This window comes from Brassica napus, chromosome A2 (genome assembly GCF_020379485.1).
Source record: "Brassica napus cultivar Da-Ae chromosome A2, Da-Ae, whole genome shotgun sequence".
Lineage (NCBI taxonomy): Eukaryota > Viridiplantae > Streptophyta > Magnoliopsida > Brassicales > Brassicaceae > Brassica > Brassica napus.
This window is the reverse complement of record NC_063435.1, coordinates 13,674,353-13,693,363: the sequence shown is the minus strand read 5'-3', so window position 1 is coordinate 13,693,363 and position 19,011 is coordinate 13,674,353. Positions and strand designations below refer to the sequence as shown.

The 19,011-nt window shown below is 37.1% G+C and overlaps 4 protein-coding genes across 4 annotated transcripts; all 4 read left to right on the top strand.

The window, feature by feature from the left end:
- The first annotated feature begins 1,685 nt into the window (after positions 1-1,685).
- On the top strand, positions 1,686-5,627 carry LOC106397776 (nitrate reductase [NADH], clone PBNBR1412-like). The gene is made up of 5 exons (XM_013838407.3): positions 1,686-2,387; positions 2,706-3,144; positions 3,215-3,355; positions 3,433-3,665; positions 4,181-5,627. Exons 1-5 carry the CDS (start codon positions 1,686-1,688, stop codon positions 5,504-5,506), a joined length of 2,841 nt encoding a protein of 946 aa, XP_013693861.2. The 3' UTR covers positions 5,507-5,627.
- Positions 5,628-12,024: 6,397 nt separating this feature from the next.
- On the top strand, positions 12,025-14,409 carry LOC125584269. Its single transcript, XM_048752492.1, has one exon. The coding sequence runs from the start codon at positions 12,025-12,027 to the stop codon at positions 14,407-14,409; it is 2,385 nt and encodes a 794-aa protein (XP_048608449.1).
- A 1,040-nt stretch (positions 14,410-15,449) lies between these two features.
- Positions 15,450-16,504, top strand: LOC106412450. Its single transcript, XM_048752487.1, has 3 exons — positions 15,450-15,913; positions 15,992-16,124; positions 16,193-16,504. Exons 1-3 carry the CDS (start codon positions 15,450-15,452, stop codon positions 16,502-16,504), a joined length of 909 nt encoding a protein of 302 aa, XP_048608444.1.
- A 703-nt stretch (positions 16,505-17,207) lies between these two features.
- Positions 17,208-18,822, top strand: LOC125587902 (small ribosomal subunit protein S13, mitochondrial-like). The gene is made up of 3 exons (XM_048759260.1): positions 17,208-17,474; positions 18,088-18,312; positions 18,396-18,822. The coding sequence occupies exons 1-3, from the start codon at positions 17,406-17,408 to the stop codon at positions 18,564-18,566; spliced, it is 465 nt and encodes a 154-aa protein (XP_048615217.1). The 5' UTR covers positions 17,208-17,405; the 3' UTR covers positions 18,567-18,822.
- Positions 18,823-19,011: the final 189 nt, after the last annotated feature.

Below are 19,011 nucleotides of genomic sequence, written 5' to 3'. Positions count from 1 at the left end.
ATGTTGGAGAAAATCGGACTTAAAAAAATAAGAATTTGAAGAACAAGATGAACTAGTTGAACTAGAGGATTCTAAATATCGATCGGCCAGATTAATGCTCATGAATCAATTATGGTTTAGTCAATGTACTAGGATGGAGCATGCAGATAATATAGATGTTTAATGGTTTAGATTATGATTGACAACTTATGATTATATAGAACCCTTTCGCCTTTACACTTGGAGATAGAAAAATTGATATGGGCAATGTTGTATTTGAGAGAATTACAAATCCATGCAATGCATATTAAGATGGATTTTTGGATTTGATGGATGTGATTTACGACGTTGAATAGCCGGTATCTATATATATAAAGAAATGTTCGCCTCTCTCCCGTGAAGCCACGTCATCAATTCGTGCGTTTTGAGAGAAATGAATGCAGTTAAGGGTAATTGAACCCAGCACCTCTAGCACTGTTAAATTTCTCTTAGAACCACTAGGCTAAAGTCATTTTTTATAAATATGTGGCCGCGAAAATACTTATTATTGTGTCAGCTGGAAGGTCATGTTTCTTCTGCTTGTGGCCAGGGCCGACACTGAACTGACGTCAAGATGAAGATCGTGAAATTAAAAACTTTGCTCCAAACAGTTTTACAATGTTTCCAACCTTTATAACTTGATGCATATAATATATATCAAAATACATTTGTTGTACACGCTTTTATTAGTTTTGCTTTTAAAAGAAGGTATTTACAGTTATAAATGTTTTGTGCTAGTGAAGTAATGGTTGAAAAATCTCTATACATATGTCATTTTAAAATAACACTCAACTTCTATATATAGTCAATACATATGTCCATGTTATATTCTAGACTAAATATTTTCTATTTTAAAAATATAGAAAATAATTTATTTAGTCTACAAGCAAATGTTGTAGAGCAAGTATGCATTATACAAAATAATATATATTTAAAATCCATACACAAAAACATAAAATTTGTTATAGGCCTCTTTCTGACACATGCACACTCCACTATGAATAAGAATTAAGAAAAACACAGTATTGTCATCAAACTTTATCACAAATCGACATTTGTACATCTATAATTATGAGTTGGACAATTAGTTAATTTGATACAATACCAAAACAAGAATAATCGAAAACAACTATACCACCGCATACTAATAAGTAAGACATAACAGATAACCAAATTCTTGAATCTTAAAACAAATTTTAACTCGAGCATTTAGTGAATATCAAATTAACTAATATCCCGCCCGTAGGGCGAGCCGGCCCTAGTTTACTTTAAAACTAGCTTTTCATCTATAACTTAAGAGTTTGGAGAATTTCAGCATTATCTTAGAGCATTTAATGGGGGTTATTAAATGGTGGTTCTTAACGGAATATAAAAAACCGTAGTTTTAACTAAAAAAAATAAAAACTGGTTCTTAAATATTTTATATCCCATTATATCCCAAGAAACAAAAATGTTTTTGCAAAATCATTTACGATTGTAAGAAGCAAGAACCAATTATTTTTACCAAAAAAAAGTAAGAACTAATTAAAAAGTAATTGTTTTGATAGTTGATTAAAAAAAAAACTCAAAGCATAGGATCTAGGAAGGTGGGTCCCTCTAACTCCCACAAACACACTCACATTTGTCAATTTTTCATCACTCATATTTTTCATTATTTTATTTTATTCATGGCCTATAAATACAACCCTAATGCCACATTATACATAAACAAAAAACAAGAAAAGAAAACAAATTTCAGAGAAAAAAATACAAATCATTCTTCTCGACGATTAAATAGCTTCTCCATGGCCACCTCCGTCGACAACCGCCACTATCCCAGCCTCACCTCCGCCATGATCGCCGGTGTCGTTCGCTCCTTCAAACGTCCTCCCGTTCCTTCTCGCTCATTCGACAGCCACCGTCACCAAAACGTTCAAACCGTCGTCAGAGAAAACGAGAACACCGACGGTTACGACTCAAGCGACGACGAGGACGAGAGCCACAACCGTAACGTCTCATACTACATGACAATGGTTCACAAATCCAACAGCGATTTAGAGCCGTCGATTCTAGACTCCCGAGACGAATCCACGGCTGATAACTGGATCCACCGTAACTCCTCTATGGTACGTCTCACCGGAAAACACCCTTTTAACGCTGAAGCCCCTCTCCCTCGCCTTATGCACCACGGCTTCATCACTCCCGTTCCTCTCCACTACGTCCGTAACCACGGACCTGTCCCAAAAGCCGACTGGTCCGAATGGACCATCGAAGTCACCGGACTTGTCAAACGTCCGGTGATACTCACCATGGAACAGCTAATCTCTGAGTTTCCTAGCCGTGAGTTCCCGGTCACTCTAGTCTGCGCCGGAAACCGCCGCAAAGAACAGGTCCTAAAATTTTAGGAGCCCTATTATTTAATATTCAAAATAAAATATTTTCTAAAATTTTCATATGAATTTTTTTATTTAAAAATCTTAATTTTATTAACATAGAATTTATCTATATATAAACCATAACAATATATAAAATTCATCTAATATGTTTATTTATTTCATACACAGAATTTGTTTATTTTATTTTACATTAATTATTATTTGTAGACCACTCTACAAAAAGTGTATATATAAAGTTCATAGTTTTTGGCTTAAAAAAAAATAAAGTTCATAGTTTTAAAATGGGCCCCTAACATTGAAATGTTTCAACAGAACATGGTGAAGCAGACGATAGGATTCAACTGGGGCTCCGCCGGAGTCTCCACCTCTCTTTGGAAAGGTGTTCCTCTCAGCGAGATCCTCCGCCGATGCGGTGTCTACAGCAGGAGAGGCGGAGCTCTCAACGTCTGCTTCGAAGGAGCAGAGGATCTTCCCGGAGGCGGCGGGTCTAAATACGGAACAAGCATCAAGAAAGAGATGGCCATGGATCCTGCGAGAGACATCATATTAGCGTACATGCAGAACGGTGAGCTTCTCACGCCGGATCACGGGTTCCCGGTTCGGATCATAGTACCCGGTTTCATTGGCGGGAGGATGGTGAAGTGGTTGAAACGTATCATCGTCACGCCTCAAGAATCCGACAGTTACTATCATTACAAAGACAACAGAGTTCTTCCTTCTCTTGTCGATGCTGAGCTGGCAAATGCAGAAGGTAAATTATTTTTACCTTTTTCCCACTTTTAACCGTGGTAATAAGTTCTGATTACCTTCTTGTGTTGCAGCTTGGTGGTACAAACCGGAATATATAATCAACGAGCTTAATATAAACTCGGTGATAACAACACCTGGTCACGAGGAGATACTGCCTATTAATGCATTTACCACTCAGAAGCCGTACACATTAAGAGGCTATGCTTATTCTGGTAATTGTTTTTTTACCATGGTAATTAAATTAAGATTCAAAGTTCTGAGTAAATATTTTTGGTGATGTTTTAAACAGGAGGAGGGAAGAAGGTAACGAGAGTGGAGGTGACTCTAGACGGAGGAGAGACGTGGAGTGTGTGTGAGCTTGACCACCAAGAGAAGCCGAACAAGTATGGCAAATTCTGGTGTTGGTGTTTCTGGTCACTTGACGTTGAGGTTCTTGATCTGCTTAGCGCCAAAGATGTAGCGGTTCGAGCCTGGGACGAGTCTTTCAACACCCAGCCTGATAAACTCATCTGGAACCTCATGGTAACCTCTCTCTCTCTCTTAATTTGTTTTATTATACTATAGGATAAAATAGTTTATTCTTTATATATGATTTGATTAACTAGAGTAGTTAATTTAATCCCGTTATTTATATTTGTCCTCGTCCTACAAAGTTGGAACTACTGTGCTATTGTTGATGATATTTTTAAAACGTGTTACCTACCATCTTTTTTTTTTGCCAACATTTTTTTTTTTTTTTGCCAAAAGTTACCTACCATTTTAGTACAACCCTAATCAGTAATCAACATGGAACCAAGAAAAGTTTTTTAATCATGTTGTACAGTTCATTTTAGTGGTGTAAGTGTGATTATTTGATTCATTTCCCTTCATGCGGGCAATTATATATTAAACTTTGAAAAGTCTTAAGTCCATGGTATCCAGCTAATTAATCAAGAACAAAAAAGTTTTGTTACAAGACACTATCATATCTCAGTAAAACAACACTATTATATAATGTTTGACTAAAGCAACACTGACGTTGACTGGTATTTAATCAGGGAATGATGAACAATTGCTGGTTCAGGATCAGAACCAACGTGTGCAAGCCTCACAGAGGAGAGATAGGGATTGTATTCGAACACCCGACCCGACCCGGAAACCAATCGGGTGGGTGGATGGCAAAGGAACGTCAACTTGAGATATCCTCAGAGTCAAACCCTACTTTGAAAAAATCAGTTTCATCTCCTTTCATGAACACTTCCTCGAAGATGTACTCAATCTCCGACGTTAGAAAACACAACTCAGTCGAATCTGCATGGATCATTGTTCACGGCCACGTCTACGACTGTACACGTTTCTTGAAAGATCACCCAGGAGGCACTGATTCGATCCTCATCAACGCAGGCACTGATTGCACCGAAGAGTTTGAAGCTATTCATTCAGACAAAGCCAAGAAGATTCTTGAAGATTACCGTATCGGTGAGCTCATCACCACCGGCTACGACTCTTCCCCTAATGTCTCCGTCCACGGTGGCTCCAACGTAGCTCCTCTGTTAGCTCCCATCAAAGAGCTTTCTCCTCCAAAGCACATTGCATTGGTCAACCCACGTGAAAAAGTCCCAGTTAAACTCATTGAGAAGACTTCTATCTCTCACGATGTTCGTAGGTTTCGATTCGCATTACCATCTGAAGATCAGCAGCTTGGTCTACCCGTTGGGAAACACATCTTCCTTTGCGCCAACATTAACGATAAGCTTTGTCTTAGAGCCTATACTCCGACCAGCACGGTCAACGCCGTTGGACATATCGACTTAGTCGTCAAAGTTTACTTCAAAGACGTTCATCCAAGATTCCCCAACGGAGGGCTCATGTCACAACACTTAGACTCGTTATCAATCGGTGCGGTTTTAGACATCAAAGGTCCATTAGGGCACATCGAGTACAAAGGCAAAGGCAACTTCATGGTCAACGGTAAACCCAAGTTTGCCAAGAAACTAGCCATGCTAGCCGGAGGAACAGGCATCACTCCGATCTACCAAGTCATTCAATCTATACTAAGTGATCCAGAGGACGAAACCGAGATGTATGTGGTTTACGCAAACCGAACCGAGGATGACATACTTGTTAGAGAAGAGCTAGAAGGATGGGCTAATAAGCATAAGGAGAGGCTAAAGCTTTGGTACGTTGTTGAAATCGCAAAAGAAGGTTGGAACTATAGCACTGGGTTTATAACCGAAGATGTGCTTAGAGAACACGTCCCGGAAGGTTTAGAAGGCGAATCGCTTGCGCTGGCGTGTGGACCACCTCCTATGATTCAGTTTGCGTTACAGCCTAATCTTGAGAAGATGGGTTACAACGTGAAGGAAGATCTCCTGATCTTCTAAGAATGGTTCAAACTTTATATATAAGCAATAACAGTTATTGCTTTTGTAAATACATTGTTATTTGGGTGCTTTTGTTAGAGTTTGTATTCCAAAATGTATAATATATTGTATTTATCGTTTATGTTGTTGTTGATGATTATGGTATTTATAATGATAAATGATGAAAGCATCACGTAACTCAAAAACTTTTCGTGTCTTGTCTTTAATTGGAGTTACAGTTACTATGCTGGTCGTCTAATAAGTGGTTGTAGCTCAGACATCATATCATGTGTTATTTATTCAACCACGCCTGGTAAACGTTTTGTACTCTAATGCCGGGTTCCAAATTAGTTACCACTTGTGATTGATTGTGTTGCTTTCTATTGTCAGTGACGAAAAAGATAGAAAAAACATACAAAACACGTTTAATGCAACTATACACTTTTATGTTACAGTGTCTCTTCGATACAAGAAAGGTGAAAAGATCTAAAGTGGAGTTTCGGTTTGTCCCGACAAGATTTGTGGTTTGTATGCATTTTACATTAATACAAGAACAGCTGATAAGGAGAGTAATAAAATACTTTTCATATTAGCTAAGAAGAGAAAACATGATCAACGTGATTAAAGACTTAATGTCATGAATATACTACTTCAGTGGACAGTGATAATCATTAGTCATTTTGAAATTGAATACTTTGAATATTTTCTTGGTATCAAAACTGAATTACATGTAAATATAGTAAGTAATTAAAGGTTTATGAGTCAGACACCCTACTAATCTATACTATTAAAAGGGAAGAAGTTCTAAAAAATCTATTTAAACAAGGTTGTTGGACTATTTCATTAAACTTAGCTATTTTTTTGGTCTTACCTTATATTTCTCTAACTATATTAATACTTTACATAATTTAAAAGGCAATTATCTCATGCAATCAATTATTAAGATTTGATCTTACATTTTTTATATATAAACTAAATGATTAATCTTATCATAAAAAATATCAAATGGTCTAAACGGGTTAGAAATTTAAATAGAGTTAGTAAGAAAAACTGGTTTAAATAGAACATATTTATTTACTTTACAAATTCTAACAATGCATATGATACGTTTTATTAAATTTTCACAAATGTAAATTATCTTGCGCTTTAAATCGGGTAGTTTAGGTTGTTTGAAAAAAATATAGGATAAATAATTAACTATTAATTATTTGAATAAAAAATATTCGAGTCATTTTTTGTTTGCATAATTTGGTTTATAAATAATATTTTAGGATATTTGGTTATTTAAAAATTAAATATAATTAATATTTGTATGTATATAATTTGTATTTCAAAAATTTAAGTACTCATTTGGTTCTCAGTTCGGTTTCTATTTTTCGGTTCCAAAGATATATGATATGCTCGGTTATATATAAAATTTAGCTTAATTTTGATTTTTTTTTCAGTTGGGTACGGTTCAGTGCATCCGGGTAAATGTACTCAAACCTATATATTATCTTATATATAAATTATGTAAGAAAATTTTAATTAATTTTAAAAATAAACCTGCGCTTTCTAAGCTCGGATCAAAATCTAGTTTAGTTTATAAATGTATGCGTATTAGTGTACATATTTGTGTCCTTGTTAATAATATAGTTCCAGTCCCCAGAGCCATGCATGCTATTCTTTTTCTTCACAACATATTGGGCACTCATAATTTTTTTTTTTTTTTGAAATGCCCTACGGCCTGGTCCGGTCGGTTCCAGAGAAAACATACTTATTGAATCTCATAATTTAAAATCTCATATAGACTAATATATGCAATTTGTCTATATATCAACTTACCGTTTTAGACATAAGTATCTCAAAAATCGAATCGATATCCACAAAGAAGTATAATAAAATATATATATGTCGGTCTCGAATCGCCTCAGCAATGTAAATGAGAAATGGAGAATGAAAACAATACACATACGTTACGTTTTTGTCTTCGATTATTTACATACACTATATTCTAACGCGTCGATCTCATACGATATATATTCTAAACGCTTTGATGATCCAAACTATAAATTTCTCCTACCATTTATTTTATGAAAATTCTTCAAATGCTTAGGGGCATCAATATATCAAAGAAAAAAAATCAGTATATCAAGTTACCTTTTTAGAGCTTTAATTAGCAGAGAAGGAAACTTCCTAAATAAAGAAAGATAAAATAAAATGGAAAGGAAATGAAAGAAAGAAACGAAGAAGGTAGGCAAAATAAAACGTATAGCCGCGACCTCGTGTAACAAGGGACGTCCCGACCACTGCGGAGACGGCGAGACGCTTACTGAATATTTTCTCTCTTTGTTTTTTTCAAAAAGGACGTTGTTTCGTACTCGCAAGGGTCAAGTGTCTACTCCAGTCTCTCTCTCTAATATCATAATACAAAACGAAACACCCTTCTTGTAGTTTGTCTTTAATCTAAGTTCGTGATATAATCTAAGTTCTAATTAGTTCTAAATCATAAATGTCTTGTGTCTCGACTTACCTAGGTCTTGTGAAAATGACGTCTGAAATTTGAAGAACTAGTTGTCCTTCCTAGAACTGACTTAACTATTACTTGAACATTAATCAGTGCTAAACAATGAAAGTTGGCAGTCTTGTATAAAACAATGTCAATTTAATATTTAATATTTTGTATGCTAAACAAAAATAAATAAAACATAGTTTCCAGTTTGCTTTTTTTTTTTCAATGTATTTGGTATGTTTATTAGGAGTATATATATATGCTAAGTTAGCTCATTGAGAAAAAAAAATACGAAAGTAAATAAATTAGAAGGCTAGCTACTCTTTAGTTAAAGCTTTTGCCTTTGTTTAATAGGAGGTTTAAAATAATATTTTATGAATAAAGCATTGAAAAAAAAACTGAAAGAGGTGAAAATAGTATCATGAGTGAAAAAAAAAACTTTTTTAAAAATTGTAAAGGACCCATATAACATATGCCAAGTTTTTATTGGTCTAACATTGTAAAAAATAAATATAATAAAATTATAAAATTACATACTGATATTTTTTAGAGATTTATCATAAATGTTCATGATCTAATATATATATAATATTTTTAGGGTCAATTATTATTTTGAAACTTAGTTTTGTCGTTTCATGAAACTATTAACTACTTTACTTTATTACCAACAGAACAGGATGATTAAGTTCACCAAATGCGTCCCTTATGGCTATTAAGAGTCAAACGCAAGGATGACCAGGGTCATGATTTATGAAGGCGTCATATATTCAAACCATTGCTCCATTAATTGCTAATTCGTCAGATTAGTTTGTTAATTACGATAAAGTACAAAAAAAAAATTTATGAAGTACAAATCTTACTATTGTACTGATTAAGTAGCTCTCAGCCAACGGGCAGAAGATGAACTATTTAGATTATTCAAAGATTTGTGGGCTTCCAAAAGCATTGGGAATGGCTCCAACTAAGTTGGAAAATAGTATATTAACTAAATCTCCATTGCCAATTTGCCACCATCGTTGGAGTTATTTATCTGTCCAAGTGGGAGAACGAATTATAATTATCAGAGGAATTTCTTTCAAAAAAACAATTAAAATATAATTCATTTCCAACCCAAAAAAGGGGATCCGGTGAGTTACAATCCGATTATCAGAGGAATTTCTAAATCCTAGTAGTTGGAAAAAATAAATCCTAGTAAAATAGTTTATGTACAGAAATCTACTATGGCATTTTGATAAACTTATCAATATAGCTATGACTCTAATATCAAAACAAGTTATTTATTACTCTAATATTGTGTGTAATCATTCATTAACTTATATTTGTACACTATTTATAACAGTTGAATAAGTAATACTGTTCATGCAAGCTCTTGTTTAGTATACTGTGAAGTCAATTATATGTTTTGTCAGTTGCTCACTATTACATAAACCAATGTTGACATAGTTGTAAAAAATACCAAACCCTATTGAAACCCTATGTCTGATTAATATTGTCCAAGTTGTAATTTTGTCTTAATGTGAGACGTTAACATCTAATATAATGTCTGACCCGAGAGTTGATTCCGATCACAGTACAAGTCTTTGCAATGAACTATTCTTTTTGACTTTTATTCACCGTTTAAATTTAAACATTCTTAAAAAAATTAGGGTATTTGCAGTAGATAGCGTAAACAAGTTTCCAAATTAGCTATATGGAAAAGCACTATTCATTATCTCATAATACCAAGTTTAACCCTACTAGTGATATTATAGTTATCCAAATTTGAAGTAACCCTTGTTATATACAGTCAGTCGTCTTCTCTCCATTTCAATCAGAAAGCAAATCCAGATTGACGTTTAGAAAAGATGATCTCTTCCCAATCCATTGACTCACCTGATTCAACTTATTGATGTCCCTTTCTTTAATTCTTTCTCAATTCTCAGCCGTCTCTCTCTCTCTTTCTCTCTGTTTTGATATTCACTCAGTTTTTTTTCTTTTTCGAACAAATAATAGCCAAAAACAGAGAATATGACCTGGGTTGAGACAAAGACATCACCGGTTTCTCCTTCTAAAACTCCAAGAATATCTGAAAAGTTTGGTTCTTTTCTGGTTCATCACCATAATCCGATCATCATTGCAGTTGGGAAAGATATTGCCATGGAAGGTGGTATCTTGTCAGCACAAAGAAAATAGTTGGGGTAATGTATCCGGATCTATGGTTTGGAGGCGCTCGATCTATGGTTCCCACCAGTAATCGTTGCCGTTCTCCTCCCATCTGGATAATGAGCTACTAAGACGGAGGAGGCGTCGTCCGTTGTGCTGTGAGCTGTCTCACCCTCCTCTTGAAGGATCTGATGGATGCTCTGGTGTGGAGGTCCCTAGGAGAGATCGATGCTCTGGTGGCTCGTTCATCGACGGCGGTGTTCTTCCGGTTTGAGGGCGACTGGGAGACTGACGGCTGTGGCTGGTTAGCTATCGGGGCGGAGGCTTGTCTTATTGTCGAGGAGAGCTCAGCGTCGGCAGATTTACGGTGAGATGGCGGTTCTCAGCCGTGTGTTTCTCGTCGGTCTGGATTTTCCTCGCCGTCTTTGGGGTGTGGCGGTGTGTGCTTTCTCGGACCTAAGCGGTTTGGATTCTTGAGCAGATCAACGTATCAAGGGTTTCAGAGGTGGTCTCTGCTTCGCAACCACCGTTCATGGCCGCAGGACAACTTCGTGGGCGGCACAATATGGTTGAAACTGGTGACGACCGGTTAGGAAAAGTCCCGACCTCTATCCATTGAAGCTGCATGTGTTCAACGGAGAGGAAGCTAGTCTTCTCACCTGTGACTGCTTCTCTTTGATTCTGTCTGTTTTTGTTCGTAGGGTTTAGATCTGTTTCTGTAATGTAGAGGCAATGTTTTCCGGTACACCAGCCCAATCACAGAGGGTAAATTTGACTTTTTACCCACCACACTCCTACCAATCTTGCAAATTCATAAAAACACTACATGGTTTTGCAATTACCGACATAAATTTGTATATTGAGCTAATTTGGCCAAAAAATTATTCATACATTATTGTTACCCGGCTATATTCTGTTTGGCACGTGAATTTGAAAATATCTACTGAAATTATAAAGTGAGAAAGTGAATGAAATTGAGAACACACAAATACATAACTATGTCCCTTGCTTAACACGTCTGAGTCATTATCATAATATAGAAAAAAAAGTAACGAAAATTTAGTGTCAGAAGTAAATAGTTATTTTAGGTTGAATTTTCACTAGAGCTAAATCGGGTATCTTTTATTTATTTATTTTTTGACAAAAGAAGGTCACAACATTTGTTTCAGGCTTTTACCAAAAAAACATTTGTTTTCAGATTTAGAGACCCAACATTGAGGTGCAAGGCCAAGAAAAAAAAAACTACTCATAAAACTGTGGTAGTTGTAGCTCAATTCTCGTTAGAATTTGCTTCCTTAGAAATATACTCTATAATCCTAAAACTAGCAATTAAGTTGAGTAACTTGAATTACGTGCCATCTCCATAACGCTTTTTCCTATACAAATTACAAATCTGGTTTTATCCCAATAAGCTAATTGCCTAGCGATAGTGATCTTGTGGTTTCTAGTTTATGAATCAATTCTATTACAAATGAAATCTTGAAGATGTTTGCCCTTTTTAAACCAAAAAAAAATCCTAATAATATAGCAAGGCCCTTTTACCATACTATCTTTAAAGTTAGCGTGGTTTACGATCAAAAACGTTACATGTAGTAAAATCATATAAGGACAAAATGTTTTGTAGGTAGGCCAACCACTTTCCTATAATCCGTACGCTCTCTTCTAGTAAAATACTAAAACGTATCTCTCTTAAACACAAAGAGAAGTGTCCTTCCGGAACGTATCCTTCCGGAACTGATTTCCGAGACCCAATCAGCTTTTGTGGCGAAAAGGCTGATCACAGATAATATCTTGGTTGTGTTTCAAAAAAAAAAAAAAAGATAATATCTTGGTTGCGCAGGAGATGTTCCACGCCCTCCGTACGAACCCCAGCTGTAAAGGAAAATATATAGCTGTGAAAACAGATATGAGTAAAGCTTATGATAGAGTGGAATGGAGTTTCATGGAGGCCTTACTTCTAAAACTTGGATTCGAGCAGCAATGGGTCGCGAGAGTCATGAAATGTATAACATCAGTTTCGTATCAAGTACTGATAAATGGTGAAGCAAAAGGGAATATCGTACCCTCGCGAGGACTACGGCAAGGCGACCCGCTCTCACCCTTCCTGTTTATCCTGTGTACTGAAGTTTTGATCTCACACATAAAGAACGCTGAAGCTACAGCTACCTTAACCGGCATTAAGATTGCACGAGAATGCCCCCCGATCTCACATCTCTTATTCGCGGACGATAGTCTGTTCTTCTGTCGAGCAGATGCACCTCAATGCGAGGAACTGATGCGAATAATTGACGTCTACGGTAAAGCCTCAGGACAACAACTGAATAAATCCAAATCTTCAGTTCTGTTCGGTTCTCAGGTCGTAACGTCCTCAAAACTTGATCTGAAAAGATCTCTAGGGATTATGAAAGAAGGGGGCATGGGAATGTATCTAGGAATGCCAGAAAAGATTTGTGGCTCCAAGACTCAAGTGTTTGCCTTTGTCCAAGAAAGAATGAATGGAAGGATCAACAACTGGTCCGGGAAACTGTTATCACGAGGAGGGAAAGAGGTACAAATTAAATCAGTGGCACAAGCGATCCCCTCCTTTGTTATGTCCTGTTATCTTGTTCCTCAGGGAATATGTAAAAAGCTTTCCGCCGCAGTGGCGAGATTTTGGTGGAGTACAAGAGATAATAACCGTGGGATTCATTGGATCGCCTGGGATAAAATATGTGTTCCCCTGGAGAAAGGAGGTCTGGGATTTAGAGATTTCAGAGATTTTAATCTGGCTTTGCTGGCGAAACAGGTGTGGAGGCTGCTGGTGTTCCCGAATTCTCTCCTGGCACGCGTCCTCAAAGGAAGATATTATCGACATTCGAACCCTTTGCGAACGGGTAAGGCCTCATCTCCATCGTATGGATGGAGAAGCTTGATGGCGGCAAAACAGGTTCTTGAAGATAATATATGTAGAACGATTGGGACAGGGGCGGAAACTAAAGTGTGGGACGATGCTTGGATCCCCGGAGAAGTAGCAAGGCCGGCGAAAAGTGCACATGCGGTTGTTGATCCAGAGCTAAGAGTTCATCACCTGATAAACTTCGAAACAAATGAATGGGATGAGGGCTTCATCTCTGAGGTGATTCACGCTGAGGACATACCGCGTATCATGGCAATTAAGATAAGTAAAACAGGGAGATCAGATGGGTACTGCTGGAAACATACGAAGTCCGGACACTACACGGTCAGATCAGGTTACGATGTTGCAGTCGAACAGAGGAGATACCAAAGCTTCAATCCGTTAGTCGAACCAAGCATAACACCTTTGAAGAAACTAGTGTGGAAACTAAAAACGGCAAGAAAGATCAAACATTTTCTTTGGCAAGCCCTTTCAGGCTGTGTGTCCTCGGCAAGTAAGCTGGTCGAAAGGCATTGTGGGACAGATACTACCTGTCAACGATGTGGAGCTGAGATCGAGAGTATAAATCATATACTGTTTGAATGCCCACCTGCCTTTCAATGCTGGATTCTTTCGCCGATACCAACACCTCCGGGGCTTTTCCCGTGTACTTCCCTATATGCGAATTTTGAATATCTCTTGCAACAGGTGGCTACAGCAGAAGGAGAGAATGGCTTCTCAATGTTTCCCTGGCTGATTTGGTATGTGTGGAAGGCAAGGAATGAGAAGTGCTTCAATGCAAAAGATATATCCCCTCTTGATTCCCTTCAAATGGCGCAACAAGAAGCTGAAACATGGAAGGTCGCCCAGCTGGGAGACGAGATTACAGAAGAAGAAGAACCCCCAGCACAAAGAAACCAATCCCTATCGCCGTCATATACTAGAACGGATCGTCGGTACACTTGCCAAGTAGATGGCTCGTGGGCAGCGAGTGACGAACGGATGGGAATGGGTTTTGTTATCTTAGTGGCGGGGGAAGAGATCCTTCAAGGACAGAGTTGTACTCACAGAGTTCAGTCACCTATACATGCCGAAGCGGAGGGTATCATCTGGGCCATGAAAGAAGCTCGAGCTCGAAGTCTTGATGATATCACCTTCGCCTCAGACTGTCAACAACTGGTGAACCTAGTGAACAGAGATGAAGTATGGCCTGCGCTATCAACAGAGTTGGATGAAATTAAATACTTGTTGTCTAAGTTTCAGAGTGTTGGATTAATCTTTTTACCGCGTTCTTGTAATATCCGTGCGGACTCCTTGGCTAAAGGAGGACGTTCACGTGCGTACTGCTTTGCGGCTGTAAACTCCCTGGTCCCCTTCTTGCCTGCTCTAGAAGCTCGCCATGAAGAACCAGTATGATTCTATATATTTAAGCTAGATTGATGCCAAAAAAAAAAAAAAAAACACAAAGAGAAGTTAATATAGAACTAGGTTTGCCTTAGTGCTTTATTTGTTGAATCTTTGAAGCAATTAACGTTTCCGAACATTACAAACTTAACATTATTGCTTTCCTATATTATAAAACTATAATTCTAACTTATTATTTTATTCCTTTGCTGTTACACCCCAATCGAAACGTGAAGAGCCTAGAGAAAGTGGGATATCCCTTCAATTTTTAACTATGAAGATCTTGACGAATTAGATTGTATTGTTACTTGTAGTCCAGTTTGCTTTCAAGCATATCGGTTTCGGTTTTGATTGCTTTTGATTTTATTAGGCCTGGGCATTTTAACCTGGATCCGAAGACCCAAACTGATCCAAAAATAGCTGACCCGGAACCGGACCGAAAATTTACAAGTACCTTTTGGGTCTAAATCTTTTTTACCCGAAAGAACCGGAACCAAAAAAATTGGTCCGAATAGACCCGGACCCGAAAAGAACCGACCCGAATAAACCCGACCCGATAAGAACTGATTTGTACCCGACTTAAAAACATTTATATCTAAAACTATGATGTTTTTTGTGTTCTATTTTATATATATTATTTAGTTGAAATATCTTTTGTTAACAATGTTTGTTATTATTTTTTAACATTTTTTAAGTAATAGAAAGCTTTAAAATGTAAAATTAGAGTTTAAAATATTTTATTTTAATTATTAATAGTTTTATTTAAGAGAGCTATGAGAAAGCAAGATTACTTGCCATTAGTAGAGAGAGTCAGAAGCAGAATAAGCACTTGGACTTGCAGATATCTATCCTATGCTGGCAGAGTACAATTAATTAAGGCTGTGTTGATAAGCATAATAAACTTTTGGGCATCTGTATTCAGGTTACCGAGTGGGTGTATAAAAGAAGTCGAACAGCTCTGTGCCTCATTTCTTTGGACAGGTCCGGAACTGAAAAGCACAGGTGCAAAGGTAGCGTGGAAGGATATTTGTAAACTTAAATGTGAAGGAGGGATGGGAATCAGAGCTTTGAAGGAAGTGAATAAGGTTGCTGGTCTGAAATTAATATGGAGGTTGTTAACATGGGATTCTCTTTGGGGGAAGTGGATCAAAAATAACTTACTAAAGAGGAAATGTTTCTGGGAAGTGAAGAAGAATACTCAGGCTGGATCTTGGATGTGGAGGAAATTATTGAAGCAAAGAGACACAGCTAAGAGGTTCTATAAGAAAAATATAGGAAATGGCAGAAGCACTTCCTTTTGGTATGAGAATTGGTCTTCTAAAGGGATTTTATTTGAGAGGTTGGGTGAAAGAGGAGCTCTAGTCATGGGAATAAGAAATGAAGCAACAGTGGAAGAAGCAGTGCTTAAAGCCAGAAGAAGAAAGCATCGAAATACGTTGCTAACTGAAGTGGAGGCAAAGCTGACTAAAGTAGAAGAGAAGATAAGCGAAAATTCAGAAGATGTGTGTCTATGGAAGTATAAATCAGGATTTAAAGAGAAATTTTCAACTCGGAAGACCTGAGAGTTACTAAGAGAGGAACATACTCATTGTAGTTGGGGGAGAGGTATATGGTTTGCGCAAGCCACTCCTAAGTTTGCTTTCTTGGCTTGGCTAGCAATGCTTAATAGACTTGCAACTATGGATAGAATTGAGAAATGGAGTCAAGGTGTGGTGTGGATGTTACATGTATTCTTTGCAAGAGTGCTGGAGAATCCCGCAATCACTTGTTCTTTGAATGCTTATACACCTCTCAGATTTGGGAGCATCTTGTAAAAGGGATTCTTGGAAGAGATTTTACTACAGACTGGTCGGAAGTTGTGGTGTTGTTATCACGGGTTGATAATGACAAGAAGAGATCTTTCTGTACTCGATATGCTTTCCAAACTATTGTTCACACAGTATGGATGGAGAGAAACAAAATAAGACATGGTGAGAAGCCTTTACCTTTGGAAGTAATGAAGAAGCGGATTAACAAAGGAGTTAGGAACAAGCTAAGCATAATGAGATTGAAAGGAGGAAAGGGTATGGAGAATGCTCTTCAATATTGGTTTAGTACAAGAGTGTAGATAATTAATCCTTAGAAGTATAAGTTGCAAAAGATAAGATTTTCCTATTAAGGTCTACACTTGATGTAAAATGGCTTTTTTGATGAATACAAATTTAACATTCATTCAAAAAAAAAATAGTTTCATTTAAGTTAGTTTGTAAATTTTTTGATATATAAAATAAATATTAACTAAATTTGATGGAATTGAGTATGTCATTCCTTTTCAGATACTAAATACCCGAACCCGACCAGGACTCGATATGGATCCGAATAATTACGAATATTTTGTGGGTATTTTAATTATAGATCCGAACCGATCCGGATCCGAGAAGAACCGATTCGAATCCGAACCGAAAATTTTTAAATACCTATTAGGTCTAAATATTTAGGATCCAAAAGAGCCAGACCCGAAAGGAACCGCTCCGAACCCAACCCAAAAACCCGAACGTCCAGACCTAGATTTTATATTTACTTTTCAGCATAACAAAGTTAAAAGGTCTTATAATTTGTTAATCACATCTTGTAAACTTCAACGTCAATCTCTGAAATGATATTTACTTTCCAGCAGAAAGAAAGATCTTGACCAATTACGCAAGTTCCTACTAAAACATGAACGGTGGTTTCTTTATAACATTCAGAAAAAATGGGCTGAGCTTTAAACCAACTTTCACAGAACTAATATTACTTATATAGCTTATGGGATTCGAGGCCTTTCCTAATAAATTAAAAGCGCCCAATAATAGTTTTTTACGCGAAGTATGAGCCTCAGAGAGTCGGAGTAGAAAGGAAGCAGAGACGCGTTTGCGTTTGGTTGAAAACGCGGTAAACGTGAACGGCGGTTTGGAACTGAATCTTTAAACCCTTTCTCTCCTTCCTTCGCCGTGAATCTCTGGAAACAACACAGTTTCTTTCTACCTACGATGTTTGGTTTACGCAGATCCGCGGCGTCTTTGTTTGACCATAGCCAGTCTCTGCTTCGTAATCTATCGGTGAGTTCCTCATCTCCTCTCTCGAACTCGAATTCGAATTCTCGTCGATGTAGTAGGGTTCCTGACATTCCCATCTTCTTCAAAATTAGGGATTCATTAGATCGAATCGATTCAGCATTTGACTTTTAACTGTTCGCTGAAACTAGAATTGGATTTCTCCTGGAGCGTTTGCTTGATATGTAGCATTGAACAACCCTTTCCATAGTTCTTCTGTGGAAAAAAATGTATTGATAATTCAATTCTCAAGGAAGCATCTCAAAAGTGTTGTTATTATATATCAATCCAACTTAAAACCAATTGGCCGTAAGTAGATTGATCCAAGTCCCTTATATATTAGTCGAAATTCTGATGTGGAACTATTCTGTGTGGCCGTCCCTAAAATTTTAAGAGCGGCTCTTAAATTGTAATTGTTTTTTTTTAACATCAGTTCCTAAATTGTTAAAGAACAAAATTTTATTAAAGTTTTTACAAAAATCGAAATATTAGTACTCGATGAAACTAAACTTGTTACTAAGCTTGTGTGAATCAAATATTATTAAAGGCTTTAAAGCCATTACCTTGTTTTTTCCAAGTATTTTTTTTATACCATTTACTTTGGTCTCTTTCTCTGTAGTTTCATGGATTGCGTGTGCAAGGAATCCGTGTGGGAAACGCAGAGGTTCCAAACCACAAGCCCCTCAAGACTGGTCTTCAAGAAGTTTACGGAATAGGTCGCCGTAAGTCTCACCAGGTTCTCTGTGGGCTCGGCATCACCAACAAACTTGCCAGAGACTTAACTGGTAAAGAGCTCATTGACCTCCGTGAAGAAGTTGGCATGCACCAACATGGTGATGAATTGGTAAAAACCCTTTTCTCAGAATCATATACTTTCTTTGATTTTTTAAAGCTTGTTTTGTTTCCATGATTGTTGTTGGTATGAAGAGGAGGCGTGTTGGATCGGAGATACAGAGACTGGTGGAAGTAGACTGTTACAGAGGAAGTAGACATAGACATGGGATGCCTTGCAGAGGTCAAAGAACCAAGACTAATGCTCGCACTAAGAAGGGTAAGAGAGTTGCCATTGCGGGAAAGAAGAAAGCTCCTCGCAAGTAGAACTGCCAAGACCTTTCTGTGGCACTACCAGTCTACTACTCTGTTGGGATGAAAATATGATCAAATAATCAGACATGTTTATGGTCTTATTTTTTGTAATTGCCATTGCAGAGGAAGAAGAGAACTTCCTAGCAAACATGCTCTTGAACTTGTTCTTGTTCTGTAATACTTTCGAGCTTCTCTAGTTTCTTGTTTGATTTGTTATCCTCATAACACGAATAAAAACGTTAGCCCATTAACAACTTTTTATTAGTCACGGAGCCTCTTGATCTGGTAGAATTAAAGAGTAATTATTCTATTGTAAACTTCTTCCATCGAAGCCCAATGGATGAAGCCCATTAAATTGTTTTGAAACCCATTAGAAGAATCTAAGGTCAGCATTGAAGCTACAAACAAAATTTATATTTTATATTTCATTGATTCGTTTGATATTTACAAAAAGCAT

What these genes read in the sequence shown, in the direction of transcription:
- LOC106397776 (XM_013838407.3), top strand. Translation starts at nt 1,686, where the DNA reads ATGGCCTATAAATACAACCCTAATGCCACATTATACATAAACAAAAAA. An exon ending in GAAACCGCCGCAAAGAACAG is followed by an intron (nt 2,388 to 2,705) that starts GTCCTAAAATTT and finishes ATGTTTCAACAG; the next exon opens with AACATGGTGAAGCAGACGAT. An exon ending in TGAGCTGGCAAATGCAGAAG is followed by an intron (nt 3,145 to 3,214) that starts GTAAATTATTTT and finishes CTTGTGTTGCAG; the next exon opens with CTTGGTGGTACAAACCGGAA.
- LOC125584269 (XM_048752492.1), top strand. Translation starts at nt 12,025, where the DNA reads ATGAGTAAAGCTTATGATAGAGTGGAATGGAGTTTCATGGAGGCCTTA.
- LOC106412450 (XM_048752487.1), top strand. Translation starts at nt 15,450, where the DNA reads ATGGGAATCAGAGCTTTGAAGGAAGTGAATAAGGTTGCTGGTCTGAAA. An exon ending in GAAGATGTGTGTCTATGGAA is followed by an intron (nt 15,914 to 15,991) that starts GTATAAATCAGG and finishes TACTCATTGTAG; the next exon opens with TTGGGGGAGAGGTATATGGT. An exon ending in GTGTGGTGTGGATGTTACAT is followed by an intron (nt 16,125 to 16,192) that starts GTATTCTTTGCA and finishes TACACCTCTCAG; the next exon opens with ATTTGGGAGCATCTTGTAAA.
- LOC125587902 (XM_048759260.1), top strand. Translation starts at nt 17,406, where the DNA reads ATGTTTGGTTTACGCAGATCCGCGGCGTCTTTGTTTGACCATAGCCAG. An exon ending in CTCTGCTTCGTAATCTATCG is followed by an intron (nt 17,475 to 18,087) that starts GTGAGTTCCTCA and finishes CTTTCTCTGTAG; the next exon opens with TTTCATGGATTGCGTGTGCA. An exon ending in ACCAACATGGTGATGAATTG is followed by an intron (nt 18,313 to 18,395) that starts GTAAAAACCCTT and finishes GTTGGTATGAAG; the next exon opens with AGGAGGCGTGTTGGATCGGA.